At 55.4% G+C, this 26,510-nt stretch overlaps 1 protein-coding gene across 7 annotated transcripts in view; it reads left to right on the top strand.

The window, feature by feature from the left end:
- Nucleotides 1-26,510, top strand: part of SLC38A8 (solute carrier family 38 member 8) — a 44,076-nt gene that overhangs the window by 15,959 nt on the left and 1,607 nt on the right. For 3 of the 7 annotated variants that reach the window (XM_055552155.1, XM_055552160.1, XM_055552161.1), the window contains 6 exons: nt 5,862-6,003; nt 6,801-6,902; nt 10,298-10,355; nt 16,853-16,967; nt 18,129-18,276; nt 18,656-18,864. In XM_055552155.1, the coding sequence (XP_055408130.1) occupies nt 5,862-6,003; nt 6,801-6,902; nt 10,298-10,355; nt 16,853-16,967; nt 18,129-18,276; nt 18,656-18,864 (774 nt within the window). Of the gene's footprint in view, nt 1-5,861; nt 6,004-6,800; nt 6,903-10,297; nt 10,356-16,852; nt 16,968-18,128; nt 18,277-18,655; nt 18,865-19,026; nt 19,310-20,110; nt 20,163-21,290; nt 21,427-21,626; nt 22,798-26,510 lie in introns of those variants that run through there. The other 4 variants (XM_055552156.1, XM_055552157.1, XM_055552158.1 and 1 more) reach the window with 4 other exon arrangements.

The raw sequence follows: 26,510 nt of genomic DNA, 5'->3' as shown, positions 1-26,510 counted from the left end.
GATAAGAATTCTGAGGGCCTGCCACATTGAAAATGTTCTGTGGAGTTGCTGTGTTGAGAAGGATTCTGAGGGGCTGCGGTGCTGAGGATTCTGAGTAGCTGCCTCACTGGGAAGGATATGAGGGGCTGTTGTAGAGGATTCTGAGAGGATGCAGTGTTGAGATGGATTCTGAAGAGTTGCCATATTGAGGAGGGTTCTGAGGTGCTGCCTTATTGAGAAGAAATCTGAGTGGCTGCTGTGTTGGAAGGATGTGAAGGGCTGCCGTGTTGAGAAGGATTTGGGGCTGCTGGATTGAGAAGTGTACTGTGTGGCTGCTGTGTTGAGGATTCTGAGGTTCTGCCGTATTGAGATGAATCTGAGATTCTGCCATGTTTAGAATGATTATAACGAGCCGCCATGTTTAGAAGGATTCTGGGGGCCTCCGTGTTAAGAGGCTGCCATCCTTTAGAGAATTCTCAGAAGGGTATGAGGACTGCTGTATTCAGAAGATTCTGAAATGCTGCCATGTTGAAAATGATTTTGAGGGGCTGCATGTTAAGAAGGATTCTGAGCTGCTGTATTGTTAAGAAGTGTTCTGAGAGCCTGCAGTGCTAAAAAAATCTTAGTGAGTGCTGTACTTTGGAGAATTCTCATAGGCTGCCATGTTGAGAAGGATAGAAGGAGCTGCTTTGTTCAAAAGGGAGATTGTGAGGGGCTGCCATGTTGAAAATGATTTTGAGGGGCTGCATGTTGGGAAGGATCCTGAGGGTTGCCATGTTGGAAAGGCTTGTGAGGAGCTATGTGTTGGGAAGCATTCTGAGGGCCTCCACGTTGAGAAGAGTGTTAGGGGCTGCCATGTAGAGATGTTCTGATGGTTTTGATTTCTGTGTTCAGAGGCTGCTGAAGGGCTACAGCATTGGGAAGGATCTGAGGTGCTGCCATGTTGAAAATGATTTGACAGGTGGATGTGTTGAGGATTCTGGATGGCTGTTCCTAGGGAAGGAAGTGAGGGACTGCTGCATAGAATAGTTTCTGAGGAGCTTCTGTGATGGGAAGGATTCTGAGGAACTACCTGTTTGGAAAGAGTTCTGAAGGACTGCTGTGTTGAGAAGGATTCTGAGGAGTTATGGTGTTGGGAAGTATTCTGAGGGCCTCTCTGTTGAGAAGAATTTTTAGGGGCTGCTGTGTTTTAGAGGATTCTCAGAAGCTGCTGTGTTGAGAAGATTCTGATGGGCTGATTTGTTGAGAAGGACACTGAATGGCTGTGGTATTTGGAAGGATTCTGTGGGCTGCCATATTGGGAAGGATCTGAGGAGATGATGTGTTGAGAAGGATTTCGAGTGGCTGTGCTGTTGAGAAGGATCCTGAAGGACTTCCTCATGGGTTGCTTTGTCAGAAGGATTCTGAGGGCCTCAGTATTGAGAAGAATTTTAGGGGCTGCCATGTTGGGAAGAATCTTAGCAGCTGCGGTGGTGAGAATGATTCTGAAAGGCTGCCATGTCAAAAAGATTCTGAGGGCTTTTGTGGTGTGAAGAATTTGATGGGCTGCTGTATTGAGGATTCTGAGGTAGTGTCATGTTGAGTAAGATTTTAGGTGCTCTCTGTTGTAAATGATTCTGAGAGCCTGCTGCAGTGGAAAGGATATGAGTGGCTGTTGTGTTGGTAAGCCTTCTGAGGTGCTGTTGTGTTGAGGAGGATCTGACTGGATTATGTGTTGAGAATGATCTGAGGGGCTGCTACGTGTTAGGAAGGATTCTTAGGGGCTGCTGTGTTCAGAAGGACTTTGAGGGGCTTCCATGTTAATGAAAGCTGCTATATTGGGAAAGGATCTGAGGGGTGTTGTATTAAGAAGGATTCTGATGGCCTGCCAAGTTGCAAAATATCCTGAGGGATGTGTGTTGAGCAGCATTCTCAGAAGCTGCTCTGTTGTGGAGGATCTGAGGGGCTGCCGAGTTGAGAAGGATTGTACCTGCCTGTGCTGTTGAGGAGGATTCTGAAGTGCTGCATTATTGAGAAGAATTCTGAGTGGCTGCTGTGTTTAGAAGGATTCTGGGGGGCTCAAAATGTTGAGAAGAATCTTAGAAGCTGCCATCCTTTGGAGGATTCTCAGGGGCTGCTGTGTGGAAAAGGATAGGAGGCTGCTATGTTCAGAAGATTTTGAGAGGCTGCCATGTTGAAAATGATATTGAGCGGCTGCCATGTTGAGGATTCTGAGCCGCTACCTTGTTGAGAAGTGTTCTGAGGGCCTCAGTGTTTGGAAGGATTCTGAGGGTGCTGTGTTGAGAATATGAAGGGCTACTGTGTTGAGAATAGTTTGGGGAGACTACTGTGTGGAGAAGGAATTGGCAACCCACCCCAGTGTCTGCCTGAAAAATCCCAAGGACAGAGAAGCCTGGCGGGCTGCCTCCGAAGGGTCGCAAAGAGTCAGACACGACCAAACGACTAAGCACAAGCAGCCTGTGTTGAGGAGGATTTGTGGTGCTGCCATCCTGAAAAGGCTTCTGAGGTGCCGTTGTGTAGGGAAGCATTCTAAGGGGCTACAGTGTTCACATGGATTCTACAGGCTTCAGTGTTGAAAAGAAACTTAGGGGCTGCCTTACTTTAGAGGATTCTCACTGGCTGCCATGTTGAGAAGGATCTGGTGGGCTTCTGTGTTCAGAAGGATTCTGAGGTGCTGTAGTGTTGGGAAGGATTCTGAGGGCCTCCATATCGAGAATAATTTTGGGGGGTGCTGAGCTTTGGAGAATTCTCAGAAGCTGATGTGTTGAGAAGATTCTGAGTGGTTGTCCTGTTGAGAAGGATCCTGAAGGGCTGCTGTATTGGGAAGGATTCTCAAGGCCTGCTGTGTAAGAAGGATTGTGAGAGCCTCAGTGCTGAGAATATTCAGTTCAGTTCAGTCGCTCAGTTGTGTCCGACTCTTTGCGACCCCGTGAATTGCAGCACACCAGGCCTCCCTGTTCATCACCAACTCCCAGAGTTCACTCAGATTCATGTCCATCGAGTCAGTGATGCCATCCAGCCATCTCATCCTCTGTCGTCCCCTTCTCCTCCTGCCCCCAATCCCTTCCAGCATCAGAGTCTTTTCCAATGAGTTAACTCTTTGCATGAGGTGGCCAAAGTATTGGAGTTTCAGCTTTAGCATCATTCCTTCCAAAGAACACCCAGGACTGATCTCCTTTAGGATGGAATGGTTGGATCTCCCTGCAGTCCAAGGGACTCTCAAGAGTCTTCTCTAACACCACAGTTCAAAAGCATCAATTCTTTGGTGCTCAGCTTTCTTCACAGTCCAACTCTCACATCCATACGTGACCACTGGAAACACCATAGCCTTGACTAGATGGACCTTTGTTGGCAAAGTAATGTCTCTGCTTTTGAATATGCTCTCTAGGTTGGTCATAACTTTCCTTCCAAAGAGTAAGCGTCTTTTAATTTCATGGCTGCAGTCACCATCTGCAGTGATTTTGGAGCCCCAAAAAATAAAGTCTGACACTGTTTCCCCATCTGTTAGGTGCCACCATATTAGGAAGAATCTTAGCTGCTGCAGTGTTGGGAACGATTCTGAATGGTGGCCATGTCAAAAGGATTCTGAAGGCTTTTGTGTTGTCAAGAATCTGAGGGGCTGTGGTGTTCAGGAGGATTCTGAGGTAGTGTCATGTTGAGTAAGATTTTGAGGTGCTCCATGTTGACAAAGATTCTGAGGACCTGCTGTGTTGGGAAGCACCTGAGGGCCTTTTGTGTTGAGAGTAATTTTGAGGCATGCCATGTTGGTAAGAATTCTGAAGTGCTGGTGTGTTGAGGAACATCTGTGTGGATTATGAGTTGAGAAGGATCTGAGGGCCTGTTGTGTTGGGAAGGATTCTTAGGGGCTGCTGTGTTTAGATGGATTCTGAGGGGCTGTCATTTTGAGAAGGTTTTAGGGATTGCTGTGTTGAGAATTCTGAGTGGCTGCTGTGTCAGAAGGATTCTGAGGGCTCTTGTGTTGAGAAGTATCTTTGGGTCTGCCACTTTAAGAAGCATCAGAAGAGCTGCATGATGAGACAGATTCTGATGGCCTCTGTTTAAAAGACTCTTAGGGGCTGCTATGTTGAGAAGGATTCGGAGAGGGTTCAGGGTTGAAGAGTATTTGAAGTAGTGTTGTGTTGAGTATGGTTTGGAGGTGCTCCATGTTGAGAAGGATTGTGGGAGCCCACTGTTTTGGGAAATGTCTGAGGGACTGTTTTGCTAAGAATGATTCTGAAGCATGCCATGTAAGAATTGGTAAGAATTCTGAGATGCTGAGGATGATTCTGAGGGCTGCTATGATGAAAATGGTTTTGAAGAGCTGCCGTGTTGAGGAGGATTCTGAATTGCCTTGTTGAGAAAGATATTGAGGGTCTTCAGTGTTTGGAAGGATTCTGAGGGACTGCCATGTTGGGAAGGTTCTGAGGTGTTGTGGCTTAGATGGATCCTCAGGGCTACTGTGTGAGAAGGATTCTAGGGGCTGTTGTGTTGAGAAGGATGTGGGTGGCTTCTGCGTTCAGAAGGATTCTGAAGGGGTGCAGTGTTGAGGCGGATCTGAGGGAGTGTGGAGTTGAGTAAGATTTTGAGGTTGAGAAGGATTCCTAGGATCTGTCGTTTGGGGAAGGTTTCAGGCTCAGGTGGTGGATCCCCTGGAGGGATTAACGCGTTTATGAGGACACAGGCCAACCCTGCTCTGGGCGTATCAACTGGTGCGAAGACGCATCACTTTTATGCTTCTTGGGTCGATATGTTGGAATGTGTCTTTCTGAAGGCAAGACCAGGTTTCTTGGATTGAAGGCTCATTGGAGGTCAGGGCTCTTTTACAGAGTCATTGGATTCATCAAGTGAAAATGATCGTAAATAATGGTTCTGTGGACACTGAGGAATAGCCTGGAAAGCGAGGGCTCAGGAAGGAGCTGGGTGGCCTAGTTGGCAGAGGTGGCTCTCCTGGCTTCAGGAATCCATCCATATGGATAAGAAGAGCTTGCACCCCAGCCCAGGCCATGTGGGCCTGTTACTCGTGGAGATCTCTGTGCACCTCTGGGTGCGTGCATTCATTCCCTTGGCCTCTCTGGCCACAAGAGCCTACCTTCCTCTGAAGGGGGGGGCCTCTGTACCATGAGCTCAATGTGGAAATAGTCCATGTGTCTCTCCAGTAGAAACAAACCATCCTGGTCAAGTGGTCATTTCTTTTGATCGCTGTCTTTATTGAGAAGTGCAGAGAACTAGAAGGGTTCCTTTACAGCAGTACCAGCACCCCGTGTGGGCCAGGATCCAGCTCTGGGCACCCCCACCCCCTGCGCTGCGGGGCCACCTCACCCCCTGTGCTTCTGGCCTCAAGCCACCTTGTGTCTCTCCTGGGCTCTCCCCTCCACCACCTGTCTGGCCCCTTCTATCAGCTCCCAATTCTCTGTCTTCCTGTGACAGAATAAACCGGTCCCAGTTTCTCGGATACCTTTCCCTGAGAGGTTGATGGGGTCTGTGTCCCCCACCAGAGTGGGCTCTGGGATGCTTGACTGGCAGAGGATGGCAGAGGGGCCAGTGCCAGTTCCAGGCCTGGCCTTTAAGAGGACAACACCTCCCTTCTTTGGCTCAGGGCCCCAAGCTGCTAAGGACTAGTCCTTTGGGGGGTCTGCTGGTGAGGAGGTGGGTGTGCTGAGCCCAGGTGTCCCCACCAGGCACCCTGGGTGAGCACAGCCATCGAGGCCCCTCCAGCCCTCAGCCAGGTACCCCCAAGGGCCTGCAGCCTGTGTGGTGTGGAGCAGAAGCGGCTAGCTCAGCCTCACCCTAATTCTCCCCCTCCACTTGGGCCATCTAATAATGGGGTCACCCTGGGGCAGGCTCTCTGGGCTCACTGCCTCTCCTTCCCCTGCTCTCCGCAGTGTGGGACTTCATCCTGCCCAGCACCCCACCGGCCCTGCAGCCCTGGTACACTGACCAGCGCTTCACCCTGACGCTGCTCTGCGTGCTGGTCATCCTGCCCCTCTCCGCACCGCGGGAGATCGGCTTCCAGAAATACACAAGGTACGGGCTGCAGACCCCTCCTGGGGGCGACGGCTGGGGCTGGGTCCCCACCTTGGCTGGCGTTTAGGGGTGGTTTCTGTCCGCCTGGGATGGGGAGCTGCCAGCATGGTTCTTCCCATTGGGAGAAGAGGAAAGAAATGTTAAATTACCAAAGTCATTCGTGGGCATGATAGAAAATACAGATAAACAGAAAAGAAAATTGCCCGTAATAACAGGGCCTCCATTTTGTTACTTAATGATCGCAAGCTTTTTCTGCACCCACACACACATACACAGGCACGGAGACACACACACACACACACACACACACACACACTTTTTTCATTTTACAGTCTGAGGCTCCACATATACTTTTGAAAAAATAAAGTCTGGCAAAAATCTTCACACAAGTGTGCCACCGACCTTTCCCTGTCGTGTAGAGAAGTGGAGCAGAGAAACAGCGGGTAGGACCCCAGAGCCCCCCGGGCGCCCCCAGCCCTCTCCAGCTGGTCCTTCTGCACGCTGTGTCGTGGCTGCTTAGATGCCGGATCCCAGGGGCTGTGTGGCTGTTGCTGGAGAGATGGGGCACCCGTAGCGCTCACAGCCTTGCAGGTCCCACTGTGTGGCATGAGGGTGTCCCTGCCTGGAACGCCCTTCCTGCTGCCCTATCCTACAGATAACTGGGGCCCAGACAGGAAGAACTTGCCTGAGCCCTTGCCAGTGTGGGCCGAGCTGACACCGAGACCCCGCTCTGTATGGCTCCCCAGGCGCTGCCTCACCACGGTCGCCCCCTGACGCTGCGCTCTCTTGTGTGTTAGCATCCTAGGCACCCTGGCCGCCTGCTACCTGGCCTTGGTCATCGTGGCGCAGTACTACCTCAGGCCCCAAGACCTCGCCCGTGAGCCCCGCCTGGAGTCCAGGTGAGTCTGGGGGATGGCTTCCGGGGGCTTCTGCGAGGGGTGAGGGCCAATTCCCTGCACCCCCCTCCCAACCCCCCATGGTTTGCACAGAGCCCTGGCTCTTCTCATGAAGTTCTTCAGGTCTCTGATGCTGTCAGGTCAGATCAGATCAGTCACTCAGTCGTGTCCGACTCTTTGCGACCCCATGAATCGCAGCACGCCAGGCCTCCCTGTCCATCACCAACTCCCAGAGTTCACCCAAACTCATGTCCATCGAGTCGGTGATGCCATCCAGCCATCTCATCCTCTGTCGTCCCCTTCTCCTCCTGCCCCCAATCCCTCCCAGCATCAGAGTCTTTTCCAATGAGTCAACTCTTCGCATGAGGTGGCCAAAGTACTGGAGTTTCAGCTTTAGCATCATTCCTTCCAAAGAAATCCCAGGGCTGATGCTGTACAGCTCAGCAAAAGCTCTTTTCCTTGTTCAGAACCACTCAGCTGCCACTAGTGAGGACAGGGTGAGGGGCATGGAAGCACCACATGCCCGCCAGCCGGGGCTCCTGGGCAGTTGCAGACGTGCCCCACAGTGTGGAAGAAACAGGACTAGCCAGCAAGACACTGAGGCCAGTGAGGCCCGAGAGACCTGAGCGACACCAGAAGTGAGGACTCCTGTAGGGATTCGGAGCTGCAGGGAGGACTTCCATTTCGCATGGAAGCCATTTCAGGGTTTTGATCACAGCAGGGCCTTGAAATCAAATCTGGTGGCAGGCCAGCTCCAGGGGCCTGTGGCCTGTGACGTCACCCAGGTCCCAGGCTCAGAAGGGCCCACCCTTGGTTTAACGCCTGGCTGTTACTATCCTGAGATTCTTCACGGCTGCTGAACAAGGGCCGGCATGTTCATTTTGCACGTGGTCCCACAAATTGTGTGGGCCCTCCTGGAGGACAGATCAGAGGTGGAACAGGAGAGAGAGGAGAGTCCAGGTTGATTCTGAGCTTAGAGCAGGGGGACCGAGGGCCATGCTGTTTCCTGGACTGTGTGGGACGGGGAGGAGCAGCTGGCTGGGGGAGGGTTTTGGCGGGGACATGTTAGGTGGGAAAGGCTTTGAGACACTAAAGACGTCAGGGAGCTGTCAGACTGGAGTTCAGAGAGGCCACGGCTGGAAGTAGAAATGTCAGCCCAGAGGTGGCATGCAAGGGCTGTGTGAAAACCGTCACAGCCAGTGGTCCTCCACCGGTCCTGGGGGCCCAGGAGAGGAATGGCGAGTCGGCAGCACTGTTAGCCTCCTGGAGCTACTTGTTTTACCACAAACTGGGAGGCTGAAAGCAGCAGAAATCCCTCCCCTTGGTGCTGGAAGCTAGAAACCGAGTATGAGGGTGTCAGTCGGGCTGTGCTCCCTCAGGAGGCTCCGGGAGGGGCCTTCCTGCCCCTCAGGGTCCTGAGCTGCCAGCGCTCTTTGGCGCTCCTTGGCCTGCAGGCGCTTCACTCCAGCTTCAGCGCCACCCTCACACGGCTCTCCCTGGGTATGTGTTTTCTCTTCCCTTAAGGGCACCAATTGTTGGATCAACTCCCATCCTGCTCCAGTATGACCTTGTCTTAATTTAACCAATTATATCTACAAGGACCCTTTTTCCAAATAAAATTTCATCCTGAGATTCCCACTGGATATAAATTTGGAGGGGGGATGGTCACTGTAAACCCAGGACAGATGATGATAGAATGGGTCTATCTATCACCCAGATGATGACCTCTGGGTCTCAGAAGTCAGTGAGCAAAATTTCAAGAATTTTAGGGTGTTCACCACCGAATACTGCTCCTAGGTCACGTGGGACTGAGCCCTGGTGCTGGATTTGGCCACAGAGGCCAGTCTTGATGTGGCTGAGACTCGTCAGGGCAGGAGGTAGGGATGAGGCCCAGGTGGATTGGAGTCAGGAGAGAGGTCTTCCGAGGAGGGGAGGAGAGGAATGGGCAGGAGGCGGGGCTCAGCGGCCCCTACACGCCCGTACACTGATGGGGTAATCCAACAGAGCAGGAAAGCCGGCAGGAAAGGCCCGGATCCCCTGCTGACCTGCGGCCTTGAGTCCACCCAGGGGAGGGTCTCGTGCCCTGGAGGTCCGTCCTCCAGGGCTGGAGCTTGGGTGGCATCCACCACAGGAACAGGAGGGGACAGTGCTCGTGGCCCAGAGGATGCAGGCAGGCAGACGGAGCAACAGAAGCGTGGGCTCTGAGAAGCCGGCCGTCTGCTGACAGTGCTGTCTTGAGCAAGGTCTGAGAAGGCGGGGCTTGGCTGGGGGGCTCCCTGGGCTGCATCCAGAGTTAAGAGTCAGCCGTAAATGCAGCACAGAAGGGAGATGCCACTGTGCGAGCCCCCTGCGGCTGCTGTAACAAGTTACTGCGGACACAGTGGCTCAAGACTAGACAAGCTTATTATCTTCTGATGTCAGAAGTCCAGAATGAGTCTCCCTGTGCTGAACTCGAGGGGTCAGCAGTGCTGCGTTCTTTCAGGAGGTCTAGACAAGAATCCGTCTCCTGGCCTTTCCCAGTTCCTAGGGGTGCCCACGTTCCTTGGCTCGTGGCCCCTCCACAGTCTTCACAGCCAGCAAGGTTCCATCTCTCTGACCTTGCTTCTGCAGTCACAGCTCCCTCTGACCACAGCTGGGGAAGGTTCTCTGATGGCAAGGATTCTTATGATATATGGGGCCTAGATAATCTGGGGTCATCTCCCACCTCAGAGTCCTGACCTTCATCACACCTGCAGAGTCCCTTGTAGGATATAAGGTCACAAACTCCCAGCTTCCCAGGATTAGGATGGGGACATCTTTGGGGGCCATTATCCTAGCACAGCCAGGAAACCCTGGTTGTACAGTGGGTGCTATTTATGCCCCCCCCCCAACTGTGTGTCCCCAAGTCTGCTGGAGGCCAGAACCTGGAGCTGCTCGAAAAGAAAGCTGGAGGGCCACCAGTTGGGGGCCACTGAGAGGGTTTGACCTTAAGAGTCTGCCCCATGCACCCGTCAGTTCTCTTAGGCTGCTTAGATGGAGGTCAAACCATCCTTGTCCTATTGGGGTCTGTTTGGATTCTGCCTGTGCCCTGCCCACCCCCCCACCCCCAGCCCCTAACCTTACTGGGGACAGGCAGCCTCCAAGGAAGCTGGGAGTTCCTCCTACCCATGTCCTGCCCACATTCCGCCTGCATGGAGACTGTCAAGTTGTCAAATGTCAGCACAGATGTACTTAAAAGTGCAGCACTTTACATGCGGCTTCTGCCACCCCTCAACCCCGGAGTGGACGTGGTTATTAAAATCTACCTTAGAGATACACTTAGTTACAGCTTGCTTGTATTATTTAAAACTCGTCTTCAAGTTGAAGGTTGTTTTGAGTTTAACTTTTTGTAACAAACACCTGTTTTCATCTCTTTACAGTCCCTCCTCCTGGACCTCTGTATTTAGTGTCTTCCCCACCATCTGTTTTGGATTTCAGGTAACCTTGGCGTCTGTGTTGAGGAGGGCGGCATTTGCAGGCTGTGGTGACTGCCTGTTCCCTTGGGGGCAAGTTGCCTCCCTGTCGGGGGTGGGGAGGGAGGTTTGTGAACGTGTTTTGGGATGAACCAGTCTGTCTCTAGGGGACCATGCATATGGGTTGGCGTCTGGGCTCAGCAAGCTCTGAATTTCAGTTGAACTTTGGAACTGGCTCCACTGGCCAGCACCAGCAGCAGCCCGTTTGTTGGGTCTGAGGTCGAGTGTGTGGGTCCAGGACCTGTGCCCTCCTTTGAAAGTCCTGGTGGTGGTGTCGCCCCACCTGGGGACTGGGAGCTGCCTTCCTGCAGGTGGATTCTGCCGTAGGGGCTGGAGGCTTGCAGGCTAGAAGGGCAGCAAGGTGTGCAGGGCGGGTGCTGGGCAGGATATATAGAATTTGACAGAATGTTGTGGAGTAAGAGCTTCTGTGTGTGGAATCTAGTTGGTGGTGCTTCTGATGTAGCTCTCGGTGGGGCAGATTCAGAGATGCCCTCTGCTAGGCGCTGAGGCCTAAGAGGAGTCTTGAGGAATGAGTGGGAGGCGGCAGGTGCAGGGAGATGCTTCTGCTGGAGATCCACGGAGGGGAGGGGTCCCAGGCTGGAGAGCTGCTAAGGTCTGGGTGAGGTGGGTGCTTGGTGAGGGGCTGGAGATGGCTGTAGTGGGGGTCAAGCTCTGCTTCCTGCCTTCTGGTCTCTCTTGGGGTTCCCCAGTCTCCCCACAGGTGGCAGCTGACCCCCTTTTTCCATTGCTTATTTTGGAAAGATTTGCCTCTCTCCTAAAGACAACCACCTACCCGCCACACTGATGACAAAACCGCCCCATGTAGAAGCATGTTCTCAAGGCAGAGGGGCTCAAGACTGACGGTGTCTCAGCTTCCTAGCCCCAGTGTCTTCTCCACTTACCCATCCATCAGCTCCTCTTTCTGTTCTTCATCTTGTGTCTTCTCTGAGAACCATTTCTTGGGGGGAAAAAAAAATCCTGAAACATTTCCATTTCTCTTTTTTATAAATGAGTTGCTGTATCGCTCCTGGGACTCAGCGAGCCGCTTACAGGATTTCTCACGTTTCGTCCCACACACCCAATATTTTGAAAGATGTAAAGCGATGATTTTGCTGTCAACTGTCTGGATGGAGTTTAACCAGCCCTCTCTTGGCTGCCCGAGCACCATATGGTGTAGCAGGCTCGCGCCAGCGGAGCGGAAGGGGGGCCGCTTTCCAGATGCTTGGAGGGGGTGCCCCCCTCACCTTTGCCTCGGCTCCCTCATCTGATTCTCCTAGCAACGGAGGCCTGGGCTGCAGTTTCCAGGGACACGGGATGCAGAGATGGGGAGTTAGGAGAAAGATGTGGATGTGGGGTGGGGGTGGGGCTGAGGACTAGTTGCTAAGGCCAGGGAAGGGGCTGCTAGGATCCAGCTTGTGGAGTCGGGGATCTGGGGGTGGGGGGACTAGATGTAGGGGAAGGTGGAAAGGAGGAGGGTGAGGGGTAGGGCAGGGCTGTGCAGGGAAGTGGGGAGTCCCTGTCTCAGTTCAACCACACCCTTCCCCACACACTTAGCAATGGGGAGCCCCCTCCCGCCTGTGCAGAATCAGAAAGAGGGGCTTGTGGGGAGCAGGGGTTAGGGTGAGGCTTTGCTCCCAGCGACCCTGGCCACGTGTAATACTTCTCCTTTGTTTTGTTTTAACTGAAGCGTGATTGATTTATGGTATCATGTTAGTTTCAGGTGTACAGCACCGTGATTCTGGTAACTGAATATATGTGTATGTATGTTCTTTTTCAGATTCTCTTCCTTTATAGGTTGTTACAAAATATTGAGTAGAGTTGTCTGTGCTATGAGTAGATCCTTGTTGGTTATCTGTTTTATATATCAGTCAGTCAGTCCAGTCACTCAGTCGTGTTCGACTCTTTGTGACCCCATGAATCGCAGCACACCAGGCCTCCCTGTCCATCACCAACTCCCGGAGTTCACTCATACTCAAGTCCATCGACTCGGTGATGCCATCCAGCCATCTCATCCTCTCTTGTCCCCTCCTCCTCCTGCCCCCAATCCCTCCCAGCATCAGAGTCTTTTCCAACGAGTCAACTCTTCGCATGAGGTGGCCAAAGTATTGGAGTTTCAGCTTCAGCATCATTCCTTCCAAAGAAATCCCAGGGCTGATCTCCTTTAGAATGGACTGGTTGGATCTCCTTGCAGTTTTATATATAGTAGTGTGTATATGTTACTCCCAAAGTCCTAATTTATCCCCCACCCCCCCTTTCCCCTTTGGTAACTGGAAGTTTGTTTTCTATGTCTGTGAGTCGGTTTCTGTTTTGGAAATAAGTTCATTTGTATCTATTTCTTTCTTAAAGATGCCACATATAAGTGATATCATATTCCTCTCTCTTAGTTTGATAATCTCTAGGTTCATATATGTTGTTGCAAATGGTGGTGTTTCATTCCTTTTTATGGCTGAATAATATTCCATTGCATGTCCATAACCACGCCTTTCTCCATTCCTCTGTCGCTGGACACTTGGGCTGCTTCCATGTCTTGGCTGTTGTGAACAGTGCTGCCGTGAACGTTGGGGTGTGTATCTTCTCAAGTCCCGTTCCTCCAGGTATGTGCCCAGGAGTGGAATTTCTGGGTCACATGGTAGCTCTGTTCTTAGTTTTTTAAGGAACCCCCATACTGGTCTCCATCGTGGTTGTTCCAGCTTACATTCCCACCAGCAGCGTAGGGGTTCCCTTGTCTCCACACCCTCTGCAGCAATTGTTACGTGTAGACTTTGAGCACGGCCGTTCTGACTGGTGTGAGGTGCGATTCCTCCCTGCGGTTTTGATCCGTGTTTGTCTGATAGTCACCATTGTTGAGCGTCGTTTAGTGTGCCTGTTGGCCAGCTGCATGGCTTCTTTTCTCTTGTTTCTTTTCTCTTTTTTCTCAAAGCTCAACAGCTCTGAGATATGACTTACGTGGGGTGCAACTCACCCCTAGGTCTTTGGTATGTTCACAGAGTTCTGCAGCCATCACCACAGTCAATTTCAGAACATTCCTCACCGCCCCCAAAGAAACTTGTACCTGTTAGCCACCGCTCCCCATCCCCAGCTCGTCCTCCGCCCAGTCCCTGGCAGCCAGAAACTTTCTCACCGTCTCTGGATGTACCTCTTCTGGACGCTGCCTGTAAGTGGAATCATACAGTAGCTAGTCCTCTGTGGCTGGCTTCTTCCACTCGGCATGGTGATTTCGAGGTGATTTCTGTGTGCTGCGTGTGTCGGGACTGCATCCCTTTTCACGGTTGAGCGATGCTCCACTTTCTGCCGAGTCCACGGCTTGCGTTTCCATCCCTCAGCCGGGGGACGTCCGGGCTGTTTCCACCTGTTACCCACCACGTGCTCCTCTGCCCCGCACCCCACCACTTAGTGACTGGTCAGCCTGCTCTCGGTCAGACGCTGTTCTAGATGCTGTCCCAGCAGGGCAGCCCTGCCCTCAGAAGCTTTATTCCCTCAAATAAGACCAAGAGGCACATGACCCAGGAGTCGTGGGACCCACAGGGAGGAGGGCAGGGCTCCATCCGGCCACCACCAACCATCTTTTCCCCACGCCTGGGTTCTCGAGTGCAGGAGGCAGGACATTGATGCCTGCTGCTCGAGGGTCCTTTTGTATTTGGGGGGAATTTAAGTGCCCACCGCCTGGCTGAGCCGGCCTGCAGTGGGCTTCCATGAGGTCAGGGAGGTCCCTGAGGCTCGCCTGTTGTAGAAGGTGTGGTGGGCTTGCCCTGGGCTGCACGCCACCTCTGCAGCTGGAATCGGAGTCCCGCAACCGAGGTGCCCCAGCCACTCCCAGTGTGTGCTCCATGAGGGTAGGGGCTGTGGGCCTGGTTGAGGGGCTACCCCAGATTCACACCAAGGGGACCAGTGAGGGTCTGAGTGTGAGGAGCCGGGCTGGGCGCTGGGAGGCCTCACGGCTGCAGGTGGAGCAGAGGGATGGATGATTGAGTAATCCCAGGAGGGCCCTCAACTGGGGGCCAGACTCCACACTGGGGATGAGTGAGGCGAGTGTGTCTGCTACCACACACGCAACAGACGCTGAGCCAACAAGCCCAGCTGTGCTCACATGGGGCCAGCAGGGGAGGGCTTTCCTGAAGGATGAGTGGGAGCTGGCCGGGCCGGGGGCCACCCCCGGCAGAGCACACAGCACAGGCAAAGGCCCTGAGGCAGTGGAGAGGGACAGCTGTGGGCTGATCCCGGTGGGTGGAGGGAGTCTTGAGTGTGGTGAGTGGCAGGCATAGACGGTCATCGTGCTGGTTTTGATCAGAAGGGAGTAAGTGAATGTGACGATGGGAACCCTGTCCCGGGAGCCTGGGAAGTTCCCCAAACCCACAGGGCACATCCAGAAACAGCAGGTCCTCCCTGGCTGCTCAGCAGGGTCTCCCTGGCTGCCCAGGACCTGCCCCAAGAATGTCACATCGTAGGTGGGCTCTCGGCAGTGGTATATGTACTTTAGATTTTTTAAAATGTGATATAGTAATCAGTTCAGTTGCTCAGTCGTGTCTGACTCTTTGCGACCCCATGAATTGCAGCTTGCCAGGCCTCCCTGTCCATCACCAACTCCCGAGTTCACTCAAACTCACATCCATCGAGTCGGTGATGCCATCCAGCTATCTCATCCTCTGTTGTCCCCTTCTCCTCCTGCCCCCAATCCCTTCCAGCATCAGAGTCTTTTCCAACGAGTCAACTCTTCGCATGAGTTGGCCAAAGTACTGGAGTTTCAGCTTTAGCATCATTCCTTCCAAAGAACACCCAGGGCTGATCTCCTTTAGAATGGATTGGTTGGATCTCCTTGCAGTCCAAGGGACTCTCAAGAGTCTTCTCCAACACCACAGTTCAAAAGCATCAATTCTTCAGCGCTCAGCTTTCTTCACAGTCCAACTCTCACATCCATACATGACTACTGGAAAAACCATAGCCTTGACTAGACGGACCTTTGTTGGCAAAGTAATGTCTCTGCTTTTGAATATGCTATCTAGGTTGGTCATAACTTTCCTTCCAAGGAGCAGGCATCTTTTAATTTCATGGGTGAAATCACCATCTGCAGTGATTTTGGAGCCCAAAAATATAAAGTCTGACACTGTTTCCACTGTTTCCCCATATATTTTCCATGAAGTGATGGGACCAGATGCCATGATCTTCGTTTTCTGAATGTTGAGCTTTAAGCCAACTTTTTCACTCTCCTCTTTCACTTTCATCAAGAGGCTTTTTAGTGCCTCCTCACTTTCTGCCATAAGGGTGGTGTCATCTGCATATCTGAGGTTATTGATATTCCTCCCAGCAATCTTGATTCCAGCTTGTGCTTCTTCCAGTCCAGCGTTTCTCATGATGTACTCTGCATATAAGTTAAATAAGCAGGGTGACAATATACAGCCTTGACGTACTCCTTTTCCTATTTGGAACCAGTCTGTTGTTCCATGTTCAGTTCTAACTTTTGGTTCCTGACCTGCATCTAGGTTTCTCAAGAGGCAGATCAGGTGGTCTGGTATTCCCATCTCTTTCAGAATTTCCCACAGTTTTTTGTGATCCACACAGTCAAAGGCTTTGGCATAGTCAATAAAGCAGAAATCGATGTTTTTCTGGAACTCTCTTGCTTTTTCTATGATCCAGCGGATGTTGGCAATTTGATCTCTGGTTCCTCTGCCTTTTCTAAAACCAGCTGGAACATCTGGAAGTTCATGGTTCAGGTATTGCTGAAGCCTGGCTTGGAGAATTTTGAGCATTACTTTACTAGCGTGTGAGATGAGTGCAATTGTGCAGTAGTTTGAGCATTCTTTGGCATTGCCTTTCTTTGGGATTGGAATGAAAACTGACCTTTTCCAGTCCAGTACATAGGAAGTGTATAAATCATAAGTATGTGTGTTCCCACAAGACCATCACCCCAGTGGGGACATAGAACATCATCAGCCCCCTGGAATGTTCCCTCGGGACCACCATCCACCCACCCATACCACCACTCTGCCCTCTGTCACCATAAACGAGGGCTGTCAACTGGGTTGACTTTGTCCCCCTCCCCCAGGGGACACCTGGCAATGTCTGCACTTTTGATTGTCACACCTGAAGGGGGCGCTCCTGTCACCTCGTGGGTCAAGGCCGGGGGTCTGGTCCACGTCACACCGTGCACAGCACAACCCCCAGCATCAACAGTGATTGAGGACCCCATCCTGGCTTGTTTGGCTTGTAACTTTAACTTCACACGTGTGGAAACATTCTTCTCTGGCTGCTTTCGCTCCACGTTACGGCCGCGGGGCCTCTGTGACGGGGTGTGCAGTTGTGTTTACCCCTTTCGGTGCCATGTAATATTCCACACGTGGATATCTGACAACTTCTCCCTTCTGCTAAGTGGTGGGCTTCTGGGTCATTGCTCACGTTCTGGGACAGTGAGACTCTCTAGAGGGTGCCAGGCTGGCCCGAGTCCCAGGCCCTGCCCCTCTCTTGCAGTGTCACGAAGCCGCCGTGTCCATCTACTGCAGCATGCGCCACCAGAGCCTCGGGCACTGGGCCCTGGTCTCCGTGCTGTCCTTGCTGGCCTGCTGCCTCGTCTACTCGCTGACAGGTAAGGCCTGCCTGGGGTGCCCAGGGCCTGGGGGTGGAGCAGTAGGAGAAACCGGAATAATACACATCCTGGGCACAGCGCTAAGTGGTTGGAGCGTCTTTGGTCCCTAACGCCCCCAGGAGAGTCCACGATTCATAGAGGAGGACACTGTACCCAGAGGATTGCCTCAGCTCAACCAGGGTCTCCTGACTTGATGTCTAAGCTGAGATAGAAACCCTGGCTGACTGTCTCGCCACACCCCCTCCTCCCCATCTGGAAGGATGGCAGGAGTGATGCTGTCAGAGTGTTACATTCGGTGTAGTTTACAGGACACCCTCTCAGATACAGTGGGTTTGAGCATCCACACACTGGCGTGGGAGGGTCTTCAGAGGTGGCAGGGTGTGGCTCACAGAAGGGCTGCCACACCCGAGGTCCCACAGCTCATCCGGCCCAGGGCCTGGGCTCAGGCTGAGTCCTGGCTGCTTTCCTCCAGCCCGGCAGCTTTCTTTCTTTCATTGGCCTGTCAGAGCCTCTGATTCAGGAAGCCCCGAGGCGGCCATACACGTGTCGGGGGCCTGGACATTTGCTGGGTGACCTCTGTCTAGCAGGGCTCTGTAGCCCCTGGGTCGGACCCCGTGATTGAGGTTCTCTTCCAGACGCTGCAGGGCCAGCAGGATCGTGGGATGGGCAAAAAGCCAAAGCTCAGAGGTGGGGTCTCAGGACAGGGCAGGTGGCTGGGAGGCACTGCTGGATTGTGGGGGAGGGACCTGACCGCTACTGTAATAAGCTGTGTTATTCTAGACAGTTGCTGACACTGGGCCTTGAATTTTCCCATCAGGAAAATGGGTGCATGGCCAGCTTCTTTCTCCGGGTACTGAGAGAGTGGGGGAACAGGGCACAGAAAGTATTAGTCACAGTGCTTCCAGTCCATCCTGGAGCCTCGTATGTGAACGCTGAGCTGTTTGGGAGGAACAGTCTTGGCCAGCAGGTCTTGAAGTTAGAAGAACTGAGGATCCTGTAGGCTGAGGACAGAAAAGCCTGGGGAGGTTCTAGAACCTACTGTCAGCTCCGAGGGGAAACCTCAGCAGCGGCAGAGGTGGGTGCTGTCAGCGTGTCGGGGTTGAGATGGGGGACCGGCATTTTTCTCACCAGCTTTCCTGGGTTCCCCTGTGGCCCTCGCAGGTGTGTACGGCTTCCTGACCTTCGGGACAGACGTGTCTGCTGACATCCTGATGTCCTACCCAGGCAGCGACGGGGTCGTCATCGTCGCCCGGGTCCTCTTCGCTGTATCCATTGTGACCGCCTACCCCATCGTGCTCTTCCTGGGAAGGTGAGGCCAGCTCGGGGGCACAGGGTTGAGGGTGGGGCACACCATCCATCAAGCACTGGCACGTGCTGGGCACCACGCCAGCCTGTGTGTCGTGGGGGTGGTCGTCACCTCCCTTTCCTGGAGGAGGAGAAGGGGCAGGGGAGTCAGGTGGTTTGCCCAGTGTGGCCCAACTGGTGTCAGGACTGCAGCCTGGTGGCCAGAACCTGACCGCCCGGCGAGGCCCCACCCGTCAGCTGCTCACGTGTGGGGGTCCCTGGGGACTGAGGCCCTGCTGTGGAATGGGAGCCCCGCTGGGTGTGCGGGGCAGCTAGGGGACTCTGGGGCACCCAGCGTGGGCGGGGGTGCACTCACATGGGAGCCCGTGGTTTGTGGCCTCCAGGTCGGTGATGCAGGACTTCTGGAGGCGGGGCTGTGGCGGGGCGTGTGGGCCGTGGGCTGTGGCTGAGCCCTCGGGGCCGTGGGTCCGGATGCCGCTGACCGTGCTCTGGGTCACCGCGACGCTCGCCATGGCCCTGTTCCTGCCCGACCTCAGCGAGATCATCGGCATCATCGGCGGCATCAGCTCCTTCTTCATCTTCATCTTCCCAGGTGAGGCCCTGGCTCCCCCGGCCGTGGGTCCTTCCCAGCTCCCTGCCGTGGGGCGGCCACGTGGAGGTCAGGGTGCAGGGGGTGGGAGCCCATGCAGGTGGGATGGCTCCCAGCCCTGTTTACTGAGCCAGGCCTAGGGCTCTGCACACCTTCCCTCGTTAGGCACCTCGTCAACCCTTGATGGACATGCGAGGTGGGGTGCTGTCATCAACCCATCCCGCAGACAGGAGGACTAAGGCCCTGAGGCCTCTCATGCGGAAGAGGTAGCATGGAGCAGTTCCGAGTCAACCTCAGCCACCCTCTCAAGGCTGCTACTCGCTGTAGGGTTTAATCTTATTTAAATGTTTTCAACTACATGAAACTTGTGTGGTTCAAAGGTGCCCCTCAAACACCTTCTCCCTTCTCCCCCAAACCTGGGAGGTGAATACAGTTTCCACGACTGGTGGGTTCCTAGGAAACCTTCCCAGTGTGAGGATGATGTGAAATTCCTGTTGAATTGGCCTGGCTATTATCCGGGCCTGGGAGATGCAGGGTAGCCAACGCTGGGCTCCCCGGGGGAGGAGGAGCAAACAGGGGCCGAAACCCCAGACCCGGGCGGCCCCTGGTGCTGGAAGGCGGTTTCAGACGGGAGTGGGGTCCGATTCTCTCTACCAACCCCCACCCCCACACCACCCCCAGCCCTGGTCTGGGTCAGATGGGCTCAGCCATGCAGTATCTTAAACACACAGGATGGGCTGGGTGTCTGTGTCCTGGGTGGGGCCTTTTAGCTCCAGCCATTTCCGTGCTGGAAAGGACCAGCTGGGACAGGCTTGGGAGTGGGGAGAGATTGCAGGCTCTTTAGGCCGAGCTGTCTGACTTCGAGTCCCAGCAGCACCATTAAAAAAGAGGGGGAAAAAACCGACAGACAACACAGGCAGCTGGCGGCTGTCAGATGCGTCCCAGGTGTCGGTCCCCGACCTGGCCCTGAGTCGCACCGTCTCGCCAGAGACGAGTGTGGCTGTCACTGTTGCTGGAGAGACCCCGGTGCTAGGGGGTGTTGAGCAAGGACCCCACAGCGGTGCCGTGGGCCATGCGCTCTGCCCTCTCACCAGGGGCAGGGGGAGTCCACGGAGCTACTGTGGGCGAAGGCTCTGCTGGCCTCTCGGGTCCCTAGGGGCTGCTGGGTGTTGGCTGAGCCCTGTAGAGCTCGGGGTTGCTTTGGGTTCAATGACAAAGAGCTGCGGTGACCCCAGGCTCTCCCCCGCAGGTCTGTGCCTCATTTGTGCGGTCAGCGTGGAGCCCATCAGACCCCGGGTTAAGTGAGTGTCTGCATGTGAGGGCGGCGACAGGGCATGTGCGGGGCTCGGCTCCAGGGGCGTGAGATGTACTCGGGCCCGCGGGGTTCTGTTGAGGAGGGAACTGCCGGCCAGGCCAGGAGGGGCCCTCGTCTGCACAGCGACGGGTAACTGAGCCGGGAGGGTCGAAGCCAGCGCTCCGCTGAGTCCACGCGTCACCGCCTTCCACGCCAAGGGCTGTAGTCTGTGGTTGGAACTGTCTGTGAATTTGGGGTCTTCCTGGCAGCTGGAGTGCTGTAATCGAGCATCCTTCTCCAGGGCAGGGTGGGTGCAGGCTGGTCCTGTCACCCCACAGAACCTCTTTCCACCTGAGGTCATGGTCATGGGCTCCAGTTGGGTGTGACTTTGGGGTGCTACCACTCAGCCCTGAACAGAAAGATGCCCTCGCATCACAGCAGCTGTGAATGTGGGTCCCACCCGCGGGCCTGTGCCTCTTTTTCCCCTTCCTCTGGCCACACGGGGCCCAAGCTTGGTCTTCCCACAGCGGCAGACTCGGCCAGGTTCCCTGCTGGGTTGCGCAATGTTTTTCTGGGCGACTCTAAAGCTGATTTGAGCTGAGCGCTGGCCCCGATGGCCTGTGGGGGTGGGGGGCCCCTACATGGTTTGTTCCCTGTAGTGCCCCTTCAAGTGTTGCTGCTTTTGTGTGGCGCCTCGGGCCAAGTTCACCGAGCCGTTACTGATGGGCTTTCAGGGGATTTTTAATCCCAGCGCTGCCTTAGGGCCTTCTGATCCATCAGAGCTGCTCCGAGGAGCCCGCAGCCCCGTCACGTTCCCTCACTCCCCCCTTCAGCCGGGTGGGTGTTCTTGGCACTGAGCTGCCACTCTGCGATGCTGTGTAACTGGAGATGGTCTTTCCATGACAACGGGCCCCGCGGCCTTTGTTAATGGGGCTAGAAATATCCCTGCCGTTTTGCGGGAATCTTATTATTGCGGCTCCCGCCTCGCTGTCTGCCCCGTCTCTCCTGGTTACATTATGAAGCGTGGGGATGTGGCCTCGGCCACCAGTTCCAGCCACCCCTGGCCCCTCCTCCCTGGCCCCCCAGCCGCTGTTCCCATCTGTGTGACTTGGGGCTTCTCCTTCCTCACTTTCAGGAGGCTTCAACCCCACCCCCAAGGAAAAGGAGCAAAAAAGGGGTTTGAACCTAATGTCTCCCCCACCGCAACCCCGTTTCTCTGTCTTTGGTAAAGCACCGGGAGGAATGAGGTTAGGAAGTAACAGTTGGGAGTTAATTTTTTTTTCAACTGCGGGGATGCTTTATTTCCTGTTGTCTCGGAAACCCATCCCTACAGGTAAGGGGAAGGCAACTGGAATTGTTTCCAAATTGGTGACTACTGGGCTTCACATCATGAGTGTTCGATACATGTCTGGCTCTTCTGTGGGAAACTCTGGAGAAGCACATGGTTGACGTGGGTTCGTTGACTCGGCAGGTGCTGCCTGGAGGCCTGGGGGGTGGTCTCCGTGCTGGTCGGTGCCTTCATCTTCGGGCAGAGCACGGTGGCGGCCGTCATGGAGCTGCTGTGAGGGGCGGCCCACGCTCCAGCAGGACGGGGGCCCCCGCGGCTGCCTGCATCTGGCCGTGAGAACCATGTGACCTCTTCATTAAGAAGCTGGAGAAACTGACTTGTCCGTCCTTCCCAGGCTGTGCCTCTGGGCTTCCGCTGGGTCCTGGGGTGTCTGGTGTGGTGGTGAGAGGTGGTGTAGGCCCTGCACATGACCACAGACCCGGGGGCTTCAGGCCAGAGCGGCCAGAGCTCTCAGTCTGGAGCCTGGGAGTCTGGGGTCAGGGTGTGCATGGGGCTACACGCCCTCTCCCCACCTGCTGCCTCCAGCCCCCTGGTGCCTGCTGGCCACCCTGGTGCTCCTGGGCGTGTCTGCACCCGCCGTGTCTGTCTCCAGCTACCTGTGTGTCCACGTGTCCCTCTTAGAGGGCCCAGGGTCCTCATTGGATATGACCTCATCTTACTTGGGATGTGCAAAGAGCCTCTTTCCAAGTAAGGTCACATTCAGCATTTCCTGGGGTTAGGACTGCAGCTTATGTTTCTGGGGGACAGTTCACCCCATAACTGGGGATAGGTGCTGAGGCCCAGGGAACCCTGCTTTGGGGTGTTGGGGTCAAAGACACGAGGTGAAGGCATGGCTTGGTGGATGAGAGCCCAGGGGGGCTGGGGGTGCCATCGGTTGAGGATGGCAGGGCACTCAAGCTGGTGCTCAGGCCAGGGCACGGGGGGCCCGAGATGTATACCCTGAGTTGGCCTCTCTCTGGTGGGTGGGACCCCAAGGAGAGGCCCTTGTCCTCCCACTGGCTGGACCAGAAGAGCCTGGAGGCCAAGCACGCTGTCTGCTCTGTGGGTGCCTTCCGACCCCACCCCGATTCTGGGCTGTGGTGCAGCGGGGTCTGCGGGCTCGGGGTGGAGGACTGGCCACTGCTGCTGCCTGCGTCGAGCCACCGTGCTCGCTCGTGCTGAGCCTGCCCAGGGCCTGGGACCCCTGGATGGACATGGCTGGATTCTGGCCGCTCCTCCTCTGCCCCGGGACGTCCACCGGAAGCCAGCGGTGCCCGCGCCTGCAGGGGCTGACATCTGAGGACACCTCCCCCAGGTAGGCAGTGGCCGGGTCGCGCTGCGTCATGTCGGGTGTGTGCGACGACGTCTTGATGGAACTGTCACGTGGTTTGCCTGTCTCCCAGCTTGTCCCCCTGTGCTGATGTTGCTTTGGGACGTTGATTCACATGCCACACGGTCAGAGTGTGCAGTCTGGGTGTCTGTGGGTGTATAGAGTGGCTCCGTTGTCCGCAGTACCCAACTCCCGTGCATTTGTAGCCCCAGAGAAACCCAGGACCTGCAGCCCTGAATCCCCCTCCTCTCTCCCTCTGGTCCCTGGTGACCGTGGCTCTGCGCTCTGTCTCTATGGACTTGCCCGTTCCAGACATTCCGTATGAATGCACGCACACGATACGTGGTCTTTTGTGTCCGGCTTCTTGGACTTAGCATACATTTTCAAACATTTTTACAGGTCAGGGAACCGAGGTTTAGGAACCTCAAGACTGCCTGTCCTGTGAGCTTCAGAGTTGGGTTGGGACTAATGAGGGGTTGAATTCCAATCATCTGTCTTCTGAGCTGTAGCCAAGGCAGGGGAACTAGTCGACCCTGGGGGCAGGGCTGGGGCCTCTGCCCCCCCAGTGCCCTGGCTGTCCCTGAAGACTCGGACCCCGTGAGGGGATAAGGGACCCTTCTCCAGGTGCTCTGATCAGCTCTACACCTCGCGTCCTCCTGAATGAGGGTCTCAGAACCGGCACATGAGCTGAGAAGTGAGATCATGGAGCGTTTAGCACCTGGAGCTGGTGCAGATGAACAGAGAGTTACATTAACCCTGCATGCTTGGTTCCGGGGTGCTGGCTGGGAGGCTGGGCCATGATAGGAGGGTCCTGGGTAAGAACCAAGCATGGCGGGCAAGGGGTGTGCTTAAAGGGATTCTGTGTGATAAGTGGCTTTGGAGTCAGACCACTGGTTTTGAACACTATCTGCCATTTGCTTTCTCAAAATCCAGTAAGTTTATTATGAACCTCCCCTAAGAATCCATTTCCCCACCAGCCAAACCAGAGCAGGTTTACTGTGTGTGAGGCAATGTGAGAATTAAAAGGTGATGGTTTATGTACAGCAGCTAGTGGGCGACCCAAGCAATGGTGCTCTCATTTCCAGAAAATCTAGGTTGAGATGAGGAGGTGAACACAGATCCAAGGGGAAAAGGGAATGACCAGACACGTGGGCTCCCTGCAATGCAGGAGAGGATGGCAGGGAGGGGGTGGCCTGACACTGATGCTGGAAGGGTGGGGGGCTCCTGGAGGGGTGACGAGGATTGCCCCCAGGCACCAGTGTTCCGCCTCTGACAGGCACAGATGGGGTTCCCATAGGACCAAGCCTCAGATCAGGTGTGATCGTGCAGGGCGGGGATGCAGACAGACACGAGGCTGAGGCCCGCGCTCCAGGGGCAGGTTGAAGTCCCCCTCCACCAGGGAAGCAGCTGTGGGACGGAGGGCTGGAGTGCATGCTCCAGCCCAGGGTGGTCCTAGCAGCGGCTGTGGGTCTGGCATGTCTTGGCTGACCCCGCCTGCCGCTTACCAGCCCTGTGACTGAGCCAGGCCCATCCCTGCTTCCAACAGCCCTCAGCCTCAGGTGACTGACCCAGGAAACCTCCATGAGTGTGGTTCTCAGCCCTGGTGTCCTTCCTTGGAGCTGGGGCAGCCTCCCCCACCACCCTTCCCTTCCAACGCTGGCCCTTGGCTTTCACCCTCTTCGCTCCCCTCTGAAATGAAGCTGCGGGCAGCCGCTCCCTCCCCAGATAGCCATGAGGCTCAGCTGAGAGAGACCCACAGAGCCTGGCCGTCACAGGGTCCTGGTCCATCGATGGTGACCCCCGTGCTGGCGTGTAGAGACCCTTCTGTCTCAAGTGACTGCTGTGAACAGGGCAGTCCAGGTGACATGTTCCACTCGGAGTGGCCTGGGCTGCAGGGGGTCTGCGTGTCCTGGGCAAGGGCGCTCCCAGTGGCTCAGGTCACCCCCCGGGACCACACGGCGACCAGCCCAGCCCCGAGGGGTGGCCTGTGCCCCACCAGAGTGGTGGGCGCACCACTCCCACGGCAGGCTTAGGTCCTGAACTGGACACGAGGAACACAGGTGGTGAATGTATTTGGGCAAGTGAGTTGACTGTGACTTTTTTTTAAAAGAAATGAGATTCAGGTAACATAAACCATCTTGAAGCCGAGCCTCTCCACACCGCTGAGCGTCCCGTTCCCAAAGCCCTTCCCACACTGTCACTCCCCCACAATCCCTCAGCTGCTTTCCACTTCTAGGGGCTTAACTCTTCCAGACGTTCCGTGTGAATGGGGTTGTACCGACGTGGCTGCCTGTGCCCGTGAGGGCACCGTGCCGCAGCCTGGGCCAGGACGTCGTCCCTCCCGACGGCTGATCTGCAGTCTGCTGCCCAGATGGGCCACACTCAGGAGTCCACTCACCCACTATGCACACTTGTGTGTTCTGCCTCCTGGCTCACGTGTGAATACATGGGTACAGGACCCTGCTTCACCGTGTCGGTTCTTTGGGGCCTTGTACACCCCCGGGGTGGAGCTGTGGGGTTGTGTGGCAACTCCGTGTCCAGCTGTTGGGACCTGTGTTAATCCAGGGCCGTTGCTCTCCACCTGCCTACACTGGGTGCGAGGTGGTCAGGGGGCACAGGTGGCAGCCCTGGGCGCTCCGGATTTGCTGCCTGCCTGTCGGGGTCTTGGGTTCCCCGCCTGCCCGTCCCAGGACGCCACAGGAGGCAGCGAGGGCGCCCGGCCCTGGAGGGTAGAGTGAGTGGAGGCTCTCGCACCTTTGCGGGTGGGTGGGTGTTCGGAGCCTGCTCCTCCCCTGCGGAATCTGAGGTGGTGCGAAGTGCCTGTGGCCATAGTCAGCACAGATCTGCAAGACGGGAGGGCTTGGACAGGGTGGGCCCAGGTAACGGGGGCTCCTCAGCTGCACCTCCAAGAGCCCCGACCCCCGAGGATACTGTTGCTCCAACAGCAGAGCGGCTCGGGGAGGTGTGGGCGTGTGTGTGTGGGGGGTGACTCTTACGGGGACCCCCTGCAGCAGCCTTGGTGCGAGCCAGGCAGCTCCTGGTCTCCAGAGGAGGGGTCTCCTCCCCCTTCCCAGGTAAGAAAACAGAGGCTGAGGGAGGCTGGCTGCAGGGACGCAGCTGGGATTTGAGTCTGCACTTCACCCTTCTGTCAAGGCCCCGTGGTTGCACTGGTTTTGCATGAGGCGCTGGCGTCAAGCCCTGGGAGGCTGTGCGAGGGGGACCCGCGGCTTCACGGCTCCCCAGCTGCCCGAGGAGGCAGAGCCCCACCCTGCAGTGGCGGCTTGATTGACAGCACCGGTCCCAGCCGGGGCTGCAGAGACCAGACCTGGTCCTGCCACGAGGGCGCCGTGGCCCAGCTCCAGGGCCGTCTGTCTCCTCCCCAGCTCCCCCGTCCTCGTGCCTGGCGGTTCTGCCTCCTCCTCTAGGAAAGGGATGCAGGGCCCTTTCCTTTCTTGACCCGAGACTTGTGTGTCCTGTTGCTCTCCTGCAATTTGGCCAGGGAGACAGAGGGGAAGTCACAGAGCATCCAGAGTCGGCTTTGAATGAGGTCTGGGACTTGGCCTTCTGGCCGGAGCATCAAGTTCATAATGTGCAGTGAGAGAGAGACTGTGCCCAGTCAGGTCTGGCTTCTAGGACCCTGGAATGTCCCCCCTGACACAAGGTGGGGTCTTGGCTCAGGTTTCATGGCTAATAAAGTG

This window comes from Bubalus kerabau, chromosome 17 (assembly GCF_029407905.1).
Source record: "Bubalus kerabau isolate K-KA32 ecotype Philippines breed swamp buffalo chromosome 17, PCC_UOA_SB_1v2, whole genome shotgun sequence".
NCBI lineage: Eukaryota > Metazoa > Chordata > Mammalia > Artiodactyla > Bovidae > Bubalus > Bubalus kerabau.
The sequence above is the reverse complement of the archived record's forward strand: the minus strand, read 5'-3'. Positions and strand labels throughout refer to the sequence as shown.